This window comes from Pseudomassariella vexata (genome assembly GCF_002105095.1).
Source record: "Pseudomassariella vexata strain CBS 129021 chromosome Unknown BCR38scaffold_2, whole genome shotgun sequence".
Lineage (NCBI taxonomy): Eukaryota > Fungi > Ascomycota > Sordariomycetes > Amphisphaeriales > Pseudomassariaceae > Pseudomassariella > Pseudomassariella vexata.
The window spans coordinates 961708-975555 of record NW_024467957.1 but is presented as its reverse complement, the minus strand read 5'-3'; the positions used below and the strand labels follow the sequence as shown (position 1 = coordinate 975555).

The following is a 13848-nucleotide window of genomic DNA, read 5'->3' as shown; positions in this document are numbered from 1 at the left end:
TTCGACGAAAGCAAAGCAACCGTGATCCCCATTTGCTGTCCCGCGGCCAGGGTGCTGGTCGAAAAGCAGCTCGATCGGGTGTGTAACCTGTATTTCCTTTTTTTTTTAACGCTGGGCCACTTATTGACCACCGTGTCTTTTGATTCTCGGCACGGCACCCTTGCTTACTAGCTTTCAAGGGGCTTGCAGCTGGGCTGCGTCGTGGGGCTTTTTACCCACTCACGCTAACTTACATATTCAAGAGCTTCGCCGAACAAGGCGAGGAAACATTGACGCAAATCGGGTTATTTATCATGTTTACGAGCTCGTCGCTACGGTAGAGAGCTGGATGAAGCAGGTCTGCGTTCGGAAACGCACTTGTAGATCATTGGATCTATGTTACAATTTCGGGCTGACAAGCAAAGCACAGAGGCGAATTGCTCCGACCAACACTTGATAGATGGAGCTTACGATGTACCACAGTCGCGACTGTCCTGAATCCTGAACAGCCAAGCCTCCGAGCGGCGAGCAGATCTCAAGCCCTGTCTCTGAACAACCCAGCAGAGGACCGGCCCATTTCGCTTGTTTTATCCTTCAGCACTGCACATGTCGGTCCATGCAGCTCAGGGACGAACCAGTTCAGCAATCAGAACTGCAGCTTTACCCAATGGGAGCGCGCCGGCGACTTGGACCATTCAGAGCCAATTGACGATCACCGGCGTCACCCTGCAGCGTAGCATTTCTGGGAGCATCAACCTGGGCTCCAGTGAAAGACATTGTGGATCAACCTCACGGCTCCAGTCTTGTAGATCTAGATCATGATGAAGTTGACAACCGAACGGCTTCTAAGAAAAGGTCCTTGGGGCTATTGGAGGGGCCCCATCGCCCAATTGGATCAGCCTCGGAATCCTTTTCGACAAGTGGGCTCAAGAAAAGAATTACGATGCCGCCGTGTCAGACAAACGAGACGTCGTCCTCCGGGCTAACAAGAAGAACAAAAACTTACGAAAAACCTGGAACAGTCGGCCGGCCGTGGTCGCACGACATCGGGCTTCAACTTGTGATACCTGTTACAGACTCACATGAGGGCCCCCTTCCTCCTTTGGACCCCCATACGATTACACAGCCGCATGAATGCCCGCTATTCATCCGTGCGTACTTCAGATGAGCTTTTCAAAACAATAGTTACTTCTCATACGACATACGACTTCACGAGTCAACAGCCGTCTGGATTTGGATGAAAAGATATCTGGGGCTTCTCAGCTACTATCTGTGTCATTTCTTATGGGTCAATTAATATCAACCAGGAAAGTATACTTGAGTAGAGTAGGATGCAATTTCGGCATCGCGTAAAATCGCGTCGTTCGGCAACGATTTCCCATAGAGCTCAACTACCTTAAAAAAGCTTAGCAAAGCTCAAAACTGCATCTACTCCGTTCGTCCCCTGCTTACATTGTTTTCCCGCGTCTTTGAGACTTCCGTTGAGATATATTGGGCTCACCGGCAAATGAGACTGTTTGCCTGTGATGAAATAGACAGCCTGATTGGGCATACATCATGTATGCCAATTATTGTCTGGAACAAACAGTTCCCGGTGGTAAAATTTGTCGCAACCTTATTGAATCGACCGTTGAACTTTAAACCATTGATAATTTCCCAGACCGCCGCCCATCGTGTACTATACGCAGCCACCCAACACATTAGTTATGCACTTGGACGAAACAAGCTAAGATTACTGTCTGATGTGCAGTCTACAGACTCGTTTACCGCTGTCAAACCACGACGGTGCCGGTGAGTCGATATCGGAGACTAAACTACTCCTCCTGTGACATCCTGTCAGTCCCATAGACCCTCCCAAGTACTCCCAATTGCCTCCATTAGCCATACCTATATCCTTTTCCTGGTATCTCAGTCCTAATCAGCAATGCATGGTCTCGTAAAGGGTCATACACACTGGGCTCTACGCCCTCTATGCTCATCTCCTAGACATCCTGGTTGGGACGCGATCCGAGCCTGCTCTACTCGACCCAGATGGTCTGCCATTACGGCTCGTTCTATGTGATTTTTCGGAGGATGGCCTGCTCTTCCGACCTAGCAGCGATGATACAGTTCGGAAGGGAAAGGTCAAGACTGAGATCGCCGTCTGAATGGGAAACATGACGATCGTGACGGTCGTCTCAACCAGCCAGGAACCCAAATTCCCCTGAGCATTACTATGCTTTGCGGCAACGGCAGCCAGTGCGATGGCGTCGTTTAGTCTTCCGTCAAGATATTCGAGCCTGGTATCTATCTGGCCGGCCAGCAAAGCAAGTTTCTTCTCGTAGCGGCGGACGGCACGGTTCAGTGCATCCAACTCAGGCTGCATGCCATCCCGAACATTGCGTGCAAGCGTAGCTTCCATAACTCGCGAGCTCAACAAGTCGGTTTGAACACTAGCACTAGACGACACCTCAACAGCCGCGGCACGCGTTTCCAATTCATCCAATCTACCGTGTAGCTCCTGCAACTGCTTGGTTCGAATGGCGTGTCTCTGGTAAGGGTTCGTGGCGACGAGTCTTTGGATGCGCAAGGTTCGATTCTGGACCAGCTTGATCAAATGTGATATTGGTCGAACCTCGGCCGCAATGAGAAAGATCGACAAGTTATAATCAGAGACCAGGCCTTCGGACGGCCGGCTCAGCTGACCGCGAATAGTATGAAGAAGATATGCTCCCAGTAAAGGGAATAGGAAGCATCCAACCAAGGCTAGCATCTCGTGGATATAGAGCTCCTTTGCTGTACCGGCTCTGCGCACCTCCCATTGCCTATGTGCAGGCTTTGGTGAGTTCTGTGGAGTTTCTGGCTTCTTGACGTTCTCCGCTTGCTTCACTTTCTCTTTTTCCCTTTCCTTGCCATTTTCCTCAGGCACGTTTTCGAGCGCCGTCGTGACAGATGCCGACGTGGACAGCTCCAATTCGCTGTCGGATTCGAACACGGATCCGGCCATGACTTCATCCTTGACTACGCGAACCTCTTGTGCTGCGTGATACCAACTCCACGGCTGTGTTACCGACCAGTGCAAGAATATGGCGGCGAGTCCCAGCAGAATCACATCGGTGAGGAATGCGCTTCCATTTTTGAAGAGCATGCCACCCACAGCAGGCAGCAACGCGAAGATGAGCGGGACCGATGCATAGAGAGATTTGTCCCCCGACTGTGTTCTAGCACCGCGGAGATTGAACAGTTCATCTGCACTGGATTCGAGGTTTCGTCGAGCCTCGTTCAAGCTGTAATCGGAAAAGCTGGAGCTCCGTCGTCGAATCTCGCCGAGAGGATTTTCTGAAGTGGCCGCGTTGATAGTCGAGCGGCGACGCAATTGGACGCCCTCATCCACGGTCACAGCCCGCCGAAAGCCGTGTCCCGGGGGAGAATTGTTGACGTTGTTCCCATTGCTCGCCGGCGACGTCGTTCTATCTGCCGCAGTGGGGGCTGATGTCGATGCGCAGCTGTCATCGGCCATCACTTTAGAAGTGAGGAAAGGACCGCATGAGCGCATAACCAATGACTAGTCTATTGAAGCCTGCACAATTTTCAACTGATGATTGTTGCAACGCAAGACCATCAATGATGAATGACAGAAGTGACGGAATGGAATGGATGATGTAGTAGATGCTAGGTTGTCTAAGGTCGACTAGATTGGCAGGGATCTTTGACCTTATTATTTCCACACAGCCAAAGAGCTTTAGTTGTTCCACTGGCAAGACCGGGCAGCTCTTGAAATGCGGGGGGGGTAGTCGCGACTCCAAAGCAGAGTGGAGTCAGGCAAAAAGCCGCCAAATTTCTAGACGTCACGCCGGCGGCATTTTGAGTGTAAGATGTTCATTTGATGCGGCACGCCCCATTTCGCCCCCCTTTCTAGAGCCAACTGTCTGGCACGCTACAGCGGTGTCCACAGTGGTGGTAGATGAAGTCGATCTGACGATGTTGCAAATCCTTGCGCAAAATGTTTATATGGACGTATTGTCCAACTTGAAATGTTCGAAGTACAACGGTGCACCACAGTATTCGTCGAGGTACAGTACCCACCTCTCTGGTTTAACAGCAGATACCCATGTCACAGCAAGGAGAGTCTCTCACAATTTACCTCGATGGGCGCAGTACTTTACGGATGACTTAGGCACCTGCTGAACTATAAGTTGGCTGATAGGAACCGTATGATTTTGATAGACAGGCAGACAGAGTGCTCAGTCCCAGTACCAGCGGTCATCTCCAAGGCACGCAGCCAGGCTAAAGACAATCCCAATCTTGTTCGTAGTTAATAGCCCGTTTTTGTTTGAGCGTTGGCCCATTTCTTTCATCAGACGACAGCTTCGGCTTGAAGTTTGTTGGTTTTGGGACCAACCCCATTGAACAAGGAAGTACTTGACGTACGTCTACTTTACATAACAATTCGCCTACATCCGAACAACTCAGGACATTCCAAAGTCCAAGCAAATTGAACCTCCAAGAATAGGATATACGGGGTACTCTTATTGATACGGCTGCTGTAGAATTGGTGGTCTGAGGTCGTGGTGAAGTATACTTGAGGTACTCTAGGGCCCCGGGCGGGTTGGATCTCCCCACCCACCTGTACTTCCCTTCTACACCTTCGTATGTAGCCGGAATGCCAGCATCAGTGTGATCCCACAGCTTAGTCCATTCGTGAGGAAGACCCTTGGGATTGTGGCTCATTGAGAGAAGTGTCAAGATTGAAATTGGAGATGACAGCCACAAACGACACTCTAAGGAAAAACCTTGTAAGCTGCCTTTCGGAAACCATCAAGCCTTGTGGCCGCGCCGTGTTCTGGTGCTTTGACGATATACGCAACGACCCATACTGTGTTGACGGAGCCATTTTTTTGCGTTCCCTACGCGGATATCTGCGTAAATAAGTGGATAAAGCGAAGGCTCAGGCATGAAGACATCATTTCGCTCATGCCGTCCGCAGCACAGACATAACCTAGAAATAGCCGAACATCCCTGAGGCCGGAGATCTGAAAATCTAGGAGGCATGTGTTGGAAGAGGCTCATTGTTTGTGTCTATGATGCTCTTCGCGATGACTGTAGCTCTGCAATCGCCGTTGATGCGTGCCACAAGCGGTGATGCATCCACTTAAGCTAAAGAATGCATTCGTGAAGTTTTGAGTGGCTCTGAACCCATCCAGTCGGGTCTCCCAATGCTATTAATCCCAGCAAGCGTCTGGTATGGAACCAGGGGCCCCTGGCAGCGCCTCGACAGCGTCTTAACGGCGGGAACTCCAGCTGGGCTGTGCCTCTGGGTAAGCAATGTTGGAAGAGAGAAAGAAAATTCTTGCGGCAAATAAATAATCTTAAAGCGTTTGGGATCTTGCTGTGATCCGGGATATTATGACCTTGTTGGCCGGGCTGAATGACGGATGCCGAATGGGATAACCGACTTGAGGATACATAAACGAGGCGTGCCAGAGCTCCGTAATCTGTGAACTTGACACACTCAGCCTGCACCAGCTGTGCATTGACTGACTCTAGGAAGCGTACCTTCAACTCATCACACCTACTTGATCATATCAAATTCCTTGACCATGTTTTAAGAGAACTCGACATCGCCAGTGCTTATCTGGAACTTTCCCTAGAAGCTGAGGTCCTGTTCAGTTTCCATTTCTCGACGCCGCCGTTTCCATTGTCAAGAGCACTGATGCGACAACAAAACATCTGCGTGCGGCTCAAGAGATATCGCTCTCGACAGACCATCATCTGGGGTACATCTACCAACAGTGGACTTCAAAGTTGCAGCAATTACCGAGCAGTCCGACTTGAGCCTGCATCTAAAGTCCGGGGCTCGCTGCTTCCATCGGTAGTTAGTTGCCCATCCCGAACCAGGTCTATCGAAGTCAGCAGCACAACGAAACCCAACAAACGAGCCACACCTTTGGTATAGTTGGCTGGTTTTTCTTAACAATTGTGATCGCATGCAGTGGTTGCAATTGTGGACGAGACGAGAATATTAATTTTACCACTATGCTGGGGTTGAAGGGCCAACTTCTTGATGAGGCTAGCCCCGAACTGGTCTCGGCTGATCCCCTGAAAATCGAACGGCGACCGCAACCAGCGCCCCAAGCAGGCAGTGGCCACAGCGACACCCAAGTAACAGCACAAGCCCCCTTCACCGAGAGCACCATCACAGCGAGTCGTGCCTTGCGTCCATTTGGTCCACTCACGGCCTCCAACTCAAAATCTCATCTCAGCAATTGGCCTCTCCGCACCTGCACCCGACGAGATTTGCAACAGGCCAACCGAGAGCCTCAACTTGGTCAACTCTTAGTTGCACGTCACGAGGAAGTCGCAGGGGACGCCACCCACCTAATAATATATAATAGCTGGAAGCAGCGTCCGATCGCCGTCTTGCAGCCCTCGGCGGCGGCTGCAGCACCCGAATCGTCCTTCCAACGGCTTCACACGCAGGCGACCAATCTGCAAGCTTGCCACGAACCGCCCTAGATGCACAAGCGAACTCTCGCGTGAACCAGCCATCACAGCAGCAACCTACCCACTCCGGCCAGTCCGGTGCAAGAAAAAATCTGCTGGCGCGAAGACCTCTAGACACTGCTCCCGATCCTATTCTGCAGTCCCCCCAACCTCGCCGGCCTGCTGCTGCCCGTCTGTGGAATCCGACCAACTCGACGCCGAGACCGCCGCCTTCAAGATTAACACGCCGACGTCAACGTTCCACCCCTCCGCCTCCGGCTGTGCTTCTAGAGCACCCTGCCATCGACGTATCCTCGGACCCGCCCGATCCTACTGGAGTAGTGGCTGGGAACTACCCACTCCTCAGTCTTCCCGAGCAGAGGCAGAACCGCCATTCTGCCTCGACGAGTGCGAACCTCCAGATCGAGGGCCGACGTAGCGGCGATCAGAAAGTCAGTCTCCCAAGAACACTTCGCTACTCTTACGACGGGAAACGCCTTGCGCAGGCATTACAACTACAAGATACAGGGGCCGGTCCATCACAGCCCCAGGTTGTTATTGAGGACAAGTCAAAGGCCACTGGGATTAGAAAACGAGGACAGAGCGTGTCCAATCGAGCTCGAGCACTGAGCTTCGGACTTGTTCGTCCAGAGAAGTCCACCAAAGGCAAAGGCAAAGCCGTCATGGCACTCCCCGAAGATGAAGAGCCGGGGAAGTCTTTTTCGAAGGACTTGGAGAGGGGCCCCAACGACCATGAGTATCGTCACAGTCGAGACAACATGTCCCTGCCAGAAGACATTGGGTCCGCCATATCCTCGAGCAACTCGTCTATCATGGGCGATCCAGACCAACCAGATATTGGCGAGGAATGGGGGCCACAACATCCATGCTTCCCACACCTGAATCCACATGTATCAATGGACTCGCCCGAATATACCAGCACCCGCATCATACGAATCCGGAGGGACTGGCTCATCGACGGAGATCTAGCGCCCACCTTTTCCAACCTGTATCCTGAGATTTTGGACCCAGCTGGTATCACGGAACAAGAATTTCGTCGCATAATCGAGAAGCTCAATGGCGAGCTGATACTCATATTTAATCCTTACTACTGGCGTAACATTCTTGATGGAGCTTTAGGCCTGCTCACAGGTTGGATCTGGGACGATATAGGATTCACGAATGCCAAAACTAGGCTGCGAAATCTTGAATCATGGATCGAGAAATGGAATACGCAGATGGAGAAAACATTTGTACCTGAAGAGGGAATTGCTGCGCCCAAGATCATCCCCCTGAGGCGATCTGGATATATGACGGTAAGAATATTCTATTCTTGAGACTTGGTTCTAGAGGGCTGACTGTGCTAGCTCGACATTCAAATACCGGATCCGGAAATCGCCCCAGCTGCTGCTAGTGAACCTGGGGTTTCGCGATCGGGGCCCGAGCAAGCAGATCCCGCTTCGCAACACGACGATGGGAGTGTTCACTAACTCCTTACCAACTGCTAACGCCTTGCCCACTGCTTTCTCTCTTCCCTTACTTCACATACTACCGAACTGCACGCCTCTAATAAGTTCGCCACACTGTACGACTCACGAAGATACCCCCGGCTTCCACCCCATAATCTGGATCTTGTAATCCTACATGCATTGTTTCTTCCTTTACCAATGCTGTTTCTGTTTTCCCGTCTTAGATACACGCATAATATGCACGCATGGCGAGGCGTCCTGGTTTGGCCCTGCTTACCTTGTATTGTTTTTCTTTTCAGCCTGGAAGCTTTTCCCCAGGTAGCAGTATCCCCATCACTTTAGAGGATCCGATGTATTCAGAATGGAAGTGATGTGTGCCAATCGCCCCCGTTGAGATGTGGTACGAAGCTGGATGTTTATGATGTCTAAGAAACTGCTGGTTCTTCATAGACGCAGATAGATGACTGCCCGTGAGGGCGTGGGGTCATGAGCTAAGAATAAAGTATTTACCAAGTAAAGAAATAATCTGTGACTAATCTCAAGGCATATTGCGAGGCCGGACCCGCAGTAACTGGCTGGCCGTGCTTGCCTGGAAAAGAAATCAGGATGATTTCAATGAGTGGTGGTCGTACAATAAGCGCAACAGAGGTTACTCAGTCCAGCGAGTTCCTGAAAAGTTGACCTTACGCAAGTAGAAAGTAGGCAGCCTCGTCTTCTTCCCAATCAACAGCATCTCCATGTATGACATCGTAACAACAAACTCCAATGATATGGTAATCCCCATCGTGTAATCGAAGAATTGCCAGAGTTACACACCCATGTCGGATGGTCGCCAGGTCGCCGACTTTAGCAGTATCTGGTGCCAAGCCTAAGGAGAGCCCGTGGCCTTGGAAGATGCGTCGGTCAGAAGCTGGTGCAAGTAGTCATTCATCCGACGTCTTCCAACGGCCTCTCCAAAACATGCCGCGGCTATGTCGTGTACGGTGATCTTATTTCCAAGTTGGTGTTTTCCTGTCGCTAACGAGTCTCGTCCCTGAGTAGAGTTGACTTCCTGAAGGTTAGAGTATCCTAAACTAACCCCAAGAAGTCTGTTTCTTACCAGTTGCCAGTCATGTGTAATGATTCGTAATAGTCAAATCATGCTGCTGTAGCTGCCGGGTTCGCAGCTCGAGGCCGCGATGAGGACTTTTACGAGGTGCGCTAATCACAGGTTGTCGTGGTCTTCAAATATGGCGTCCCTTGAAAGGCTGCCAGGTTGGTGACTGTCGACTTCACTTCCCCAATATTCAAAACTCTTGTAATGAGAAAACTCCATGTGTCATTTGGCATTTGTTCGTGTTGCCGTCCTCTATGTGCCTGACAAGGAGAGGGCGGTATGGAGTTGGTTGAAGTGAAGCGGCGGCCACGGGCTTCGCTTGACCAATCCGGAGTCCAAGAAAGAAGCCCCCCAACCCAATTTGGACTCGACACATTGGGGGGTTCCCAACTGTCCAACGCCTAGACTCGGGATATCGAGGCTGCACTCATCCTGTATACAATCGCGTGGCGGACGCGAAGACATTTGCCACCGAGACTGTGTAATCCAAAGACGGCCAAATGGACTCCGGCGCAGATAGATCCAGCATGGCGTAAACCGAGTTTCTTGGGCCTGTTGTGGGCGGTTTCCCTGAAATATTACCCTGGCGACTTCTCCGAACATGGTATGTACTCTCACCCACTTGCCTGCAGCCGACATGCAATCCCGGACTCTATATATCGTTCGCAAGCTTGCCTGACAAGAGGGAGTACATGTGATGAGTACATCGCTTCCTGGAGGATTTAGATATGCCCGAACTTTCGATATGCCATTAAATATGTAGTCGCTCGTCTCATATATCAACTCTGCGTACCCATAAGGTTTCCAGAGACCAATAAATGCGCGAGCTATGTGGCCATAAAAGGAAAGCAAAAAGTCAAATTCGTCAAGGTCGCATACTAGCATCTCTTCTAGCTTCTCGTCCCCCTCTCCGTCTGAATCATCAATACTATACCCATATCCCTGTAGACGGCTGCCGATGGTTTCGAGAACATTGTGCAGAAGATCGGTGTCGCTCATTTCTTCTCCGAGCCACATCAGCGTTCTGAATCCGGTCTTTAGATATGGTGTATAATCATCACCTGCTTGCGCCGCTCGGCCAAGTTAAATTGGCTGATACAGAGCTGGCCAATCTACAGGAAGTGAGTTTGCGAAACTGTAGTCAAGTGGGGTAGCGCCATCAACATGCTCTTGGAGGCGGCCAGGGACTCACCCCTGGAGGTGAGGATGTACAAGTTACGCTCTGAAGTGTGGAGTCCTGGGGTCAAATTGCTGTCACTCAAGCCGCCAGTTTCGCCATCGTTGTCACGAACACTGGCAGCCTCGTCATCGCTGTCACTTGCATCGCTGGTAACACTTCAGCTTGAAATAGCCTCATGTGTGAGAAACTGGCTCGTAAGGTTGACGGTCGTCATCATCTAGGGAGACGTGCGCTAGATCCTATCCATCGGGGTCTTCATCAACATCGTAAAGCTTCAAAAGTCTTTGTGCCTATCGCTTTCCAGCCCTCGGTATGCGTGAGGAGTCGCCCCGTCTCCTCATGGCGCCGTTGCGCAGTTCGTACAAGAGTGAGAAGAGGATGGTGTGTTTAGGAGCGGGTTATTCGAATCAAAGAATGCTGATATGCTGGGGGCACAGCGTCGTGTTGAAAATTGTACTTGCTTCTGAGTGGTCGAGGTCATGGCATTGGCGTGCGGAATACACCACTCCAACGAGGGTACCCTCATTACTGGGTTCAGGAGGTTGGAACAAATAGAAGAGTCGAAACTAGGGCGCCTCCTTTGGTGATAACGACGAGTCGCATACCGAATATACTTGCTCCTCATGATATCTTTTACTCAGTTTTGAGGAACCGGTTGTCAAGGTCCTTCCTCCCATTGAATACTTCAAAAGACAGAATTGTCCGACCTGACTCCACGCCTGCAGCTATTTTTCCCGCTTGGGGGAGATGCGGCTTGCACTCATTGCCTTCTACTAGCAACTACTGGATTAGGCATGTACGCTATTCCAAGCCACCCATATGACAACAAAACGCAACCCGTTGCCTTCTTGTAGAAAGCATCCCCACATTGTCCACTCTTTACTATGCTGGAAAGAACCTTCCAAGCCCCACAGCTCTAGCATAGCCCCTATACGTCTCGATAGCCTCTCGAGTCAAGCCGAAAAACACAAAAATCGGCATGGTAGTCAGGATTGGAATCCAGGGCTGGTTGATGGTAGAGAAGGGCACGAGCCAGGAGGGAACGAAGAGAATGGCATCCCAGGGGTACTGCCCATCCTCTTGAGCATTGGAATGCATTCGACGGTAGTCGTACGGCCTGAAGTCGGTGTCCTGGACGTTAGCGATGAGGAAAGCGACCATGAGCGGGACGTAGGGCACCAGGATCGAGAGGGACATCTGGTACAGGCGTCGTCTCGTGCGCTGGGCCCGTGAGGCAACGGTGCTGTTGGATGCGGCTAGGGCGTCTTTGGTTGATTTAGAAATTGCATTGAAGCGCTTCCAGGTGAGGACTGTTTACCCCTTGTTAGCTACTGAGCTCTATTGTGCTGTCCTCAGATCACTTACAAGCATAAGGAGAAGTTCCAAGCGCAAAGAGCGTAGGCGGTGCGCTGTAGATGAGGATCTTGGGCCAGCTGCCGTCGTAGACAGCTGAACAGCCTATAAGCGTGCCAATTTGGTATCGCTGAGCGAGGTCGAACCAAGTGAAGATTAGTTGAACAACTGGAATCGGGAAGATGATGACGGCCTGGATGAGGTTCCGTTTCTTTTTCTCCTCGGGCGTCAAGGCACTGGCTCTCATGAGACCAACCTGTTGGGCCAGATTGCGCATGACCGCAAACATGGCAGCAGCATAGATCGTCAGGAGGGGACCATTGAGGTACGTCTCGATGTCGCAGAGGCCGACGCCATCCCACCAGATGTCCCAATTGTCACTTCGCCAGATTAGCGAATTAAGGATGGTGAAGAGGTTGAGGATAACCACGTCGGCGATGAGCACGACGGCTGCGAATTCGCCATTGCGCGATAGGAGGTGGAAGGGGACCCAACAGAGGAGGGTGCCGATGATGGCAAAGAAGACGCGGCAGACGCAATTGGCCGTCAGGCCGGGGTTATAGCTGTATCTGGCTTCGTCAAAGCTGTTCGGCATTTTGGTTGACGGGCGTGGCAGGAGCGAGTGTTGTGCAGCTGGGCGACGGCCGCGGGGTTGGGCGTGTTGCCGGGATAGTTCTATTTTGGAGAGACTCGGCGATGGTGTTGAGCTCTGTTAGCACCACGCGTGACAGCACAACAACTAGCGTAGATCTGAGTCTTGAAGCATTTCACAAACAGCTTGATGAATGGAGACTGGCAAAACCGCAGCTGCCCCTAAGGGCCCAGTGCAGAACATCATGGGATGGACAGCATAACTCGGTTCAGCATCACCACTAATCATCAAAATTGACCAACCTCGAATCGTGAACCTTGCCTTTACATCCAAGGAGGGATTGCACAGTTGTGGCTCACTCAGCTTTACAACGACAATATGTGAAATAGTCTGCAATCGGCATTAGCTACTTAAATATGTATTGCCTCTGCTTGAAGTTTGTCATAGCGATTGAGTCATGGAGACCATACTCACGATGGGCAGCCGAAAGTGATGCAGTATGATGCTCGCGGCTCTCAAGTCACCATGCCATGAATGGCTATAGTCACCCCGTGACGAGAGGTCCACTGGTATTTGTATCCCTATTTTGGCAACGGCTAAGTGGCCAGTTTCGTGATGAATTATCGTATGCAGACTCGCCGCGAGGCAAAACCTACCGCTCAAGCTGAATAGAACAACCAGCATCGAAACACCAGCACGCTCCGTTTTGCGCCACATCTAATGCAGAACAACTATTTCCTCAATTCTCTTTCCGGCCGTTGCGGCTTCCCTTGGTAGCCAGATTAATTGCTATTATGGGATCATCATAGACGCTGCTGTCGAGTGCGCATCGCGTGGACGACAGAATGGTCGTTGGAGTTAAGCAGTTGATGGTAATATGTAGGAGCGAGCAGGGACCTGGAGCTTGGGCCACCAAGAGCACTTTAGCAGCTAATCTTAAACCGCGTCCGTTCTGTTTCTTCTAACGCGGAGAGAGACAGAGCTCGAGCTGAGTTTGCGACATTGAATCAGATCCCACAAAAATTTAACAGCAGCATCCACTACCCACCCACATCAACGCCCCCCAGTCGATCTTATAAACCCGAAACCACTCCTCCCAAAACACAGTACTCAAACCATCATGTCATTCCTCGCCCGCCGCGCAACGGCCGCCGTGCCTCGCTTTGCCCGCCCCTTCAGCGCCACGATCCCACGGCCCGTAGCCAAGATCACCATCGTCGGCAACCTGGCAGCGACGCCCGAGCTCAAGGCCACTAGCACCGGTCGCGAGCTGGTTGAGTATGCCGTGGCGAGCAATTCGGGCCCCAAGGACAAGCGCGTCACCAGCTGGTTCCGCGTCACGTCCTTTGTTGAGGAGGGTCCCCGCCGCGACTTCATGACGAGCATTCCTAAAGGGTAAGTGAGCAAGCGCGATAGTTTGGAGGGGCAGATTGGAATTGGGTTGCTGATCATTATGGTGGGGAACACAGGTCTACGGTCTTTGTGCAGGGCAATGCTACCATAAGAACGTACCAGGATGCCGAGGGTAACAACCGGACGGCGCTCAACATTGTTCAGTGTATGATTTTTATCCTACCTATGAAAAGAATCAGATTCTGAGACTGACATTACACTGCAGCTGATCTAGAAGTGCTCAAGAGACCACAGCCGCAGTCTGAGGAGGGCGAACACGAATAAACAAGACATACTCGTAATTATAGGCAGATTTTAATATGAG

At 51.3% G+C, this 13848-nt stretch overlaps 5 protein-coding genes across 5 annotated transcripts; 3 read left to right on the top strand and 2 right to left on the bottom strand.

The window, feature by feature from the left end:
- Window positions 1–1403: 1403 nt before the first annotated feature.
- BCR38DRAFT_91987 (uncharacterized protein) lies at window positions 1404–1864 on the top strand. The gene has a single exon (XM_040865767.1). It carries the CDS (start codon window positions 1487–1489, stop codon window positions 1772–1774), a length of 288 nt encoding a protein of 95 aa, XP_040719712.1. The 5' UTR covers window positions 1404–1486; the 3' UTR covers window positions 1775–1864.
- A 90-nt stretch (window positions 1865–1954) lies between these two features.
- BCR38DRAFT_308125 (uncharacterized protein) lies at window positions 1955–3406 on the bottom strand (the record flags this gene model as incomplete). The annotated part of the gene is made up of 1 exon (XM_040854632.1): window positions 1955–3406. A coding segment is annotated over one exon (1452 nt), but the record flags the coding sequence as incomplete, so codon positions are not given.
- Window positions 3407–6614: 3208 nt separating this feature from the next.
- Window positions 6615–7931, top strand: BCR38DRAFT_333174 (Golgin subfamily A member 7/ERF4 family-domain-containing protein; the record flags this gene model as incomplete). Its single annotated transcript, XM_040855201.1, has 3 exons — window positions 6615–6975; window positions 7039–7757; window positions 7809–7931. Coding segments are annotated over 3 exons (1203 nt in total), but the record flags the coding sequence as incomplete, so codon positions are not given.
- Window positions 7932–11068: 3137 nt separating this feature from the next.
- BCR38DRAFT_333472 (putative mating type pheromone G-protein coupled receptor) lies at window positions 11069–12134 on the bottom strand (the record flags this gene model as incomplete). Its single annotated transcript, XM_040855232.1, has 2 exons — window positions 11069–11496; window positions 11552–12134. The coding sequence occupies 2 exons, from the start codon at window positions 12132–12134 to the stop codon at window positions 11069–11071; spliced, it is 1011 nt and encodes a 336-aa protein (XP_040719709.1).
- Window positions 12135–13251: 1117 nt separating this feature from the next.
- BCR38DRAFT_334273 (uncharacterized protein) lies at window positions 13252–13808 on the top strand (the record flags this gene model as incomplete). Its single annotated transcript, XM_040855300.1, has 3 exons — window positions 13252–13526; window positions 13601–13689; window positions 13750–13808. The coding sequence occupies 3 exons, from the start codon at window positions 13252–13254 to the stop codon at window positions 13806–13808; spliced, it is 423 nt and encodes a 140-aa protein (XP_040719708.1).
- Between the last annotated feature and the right edge of the window lie 40 nt (window positions 13809–13848).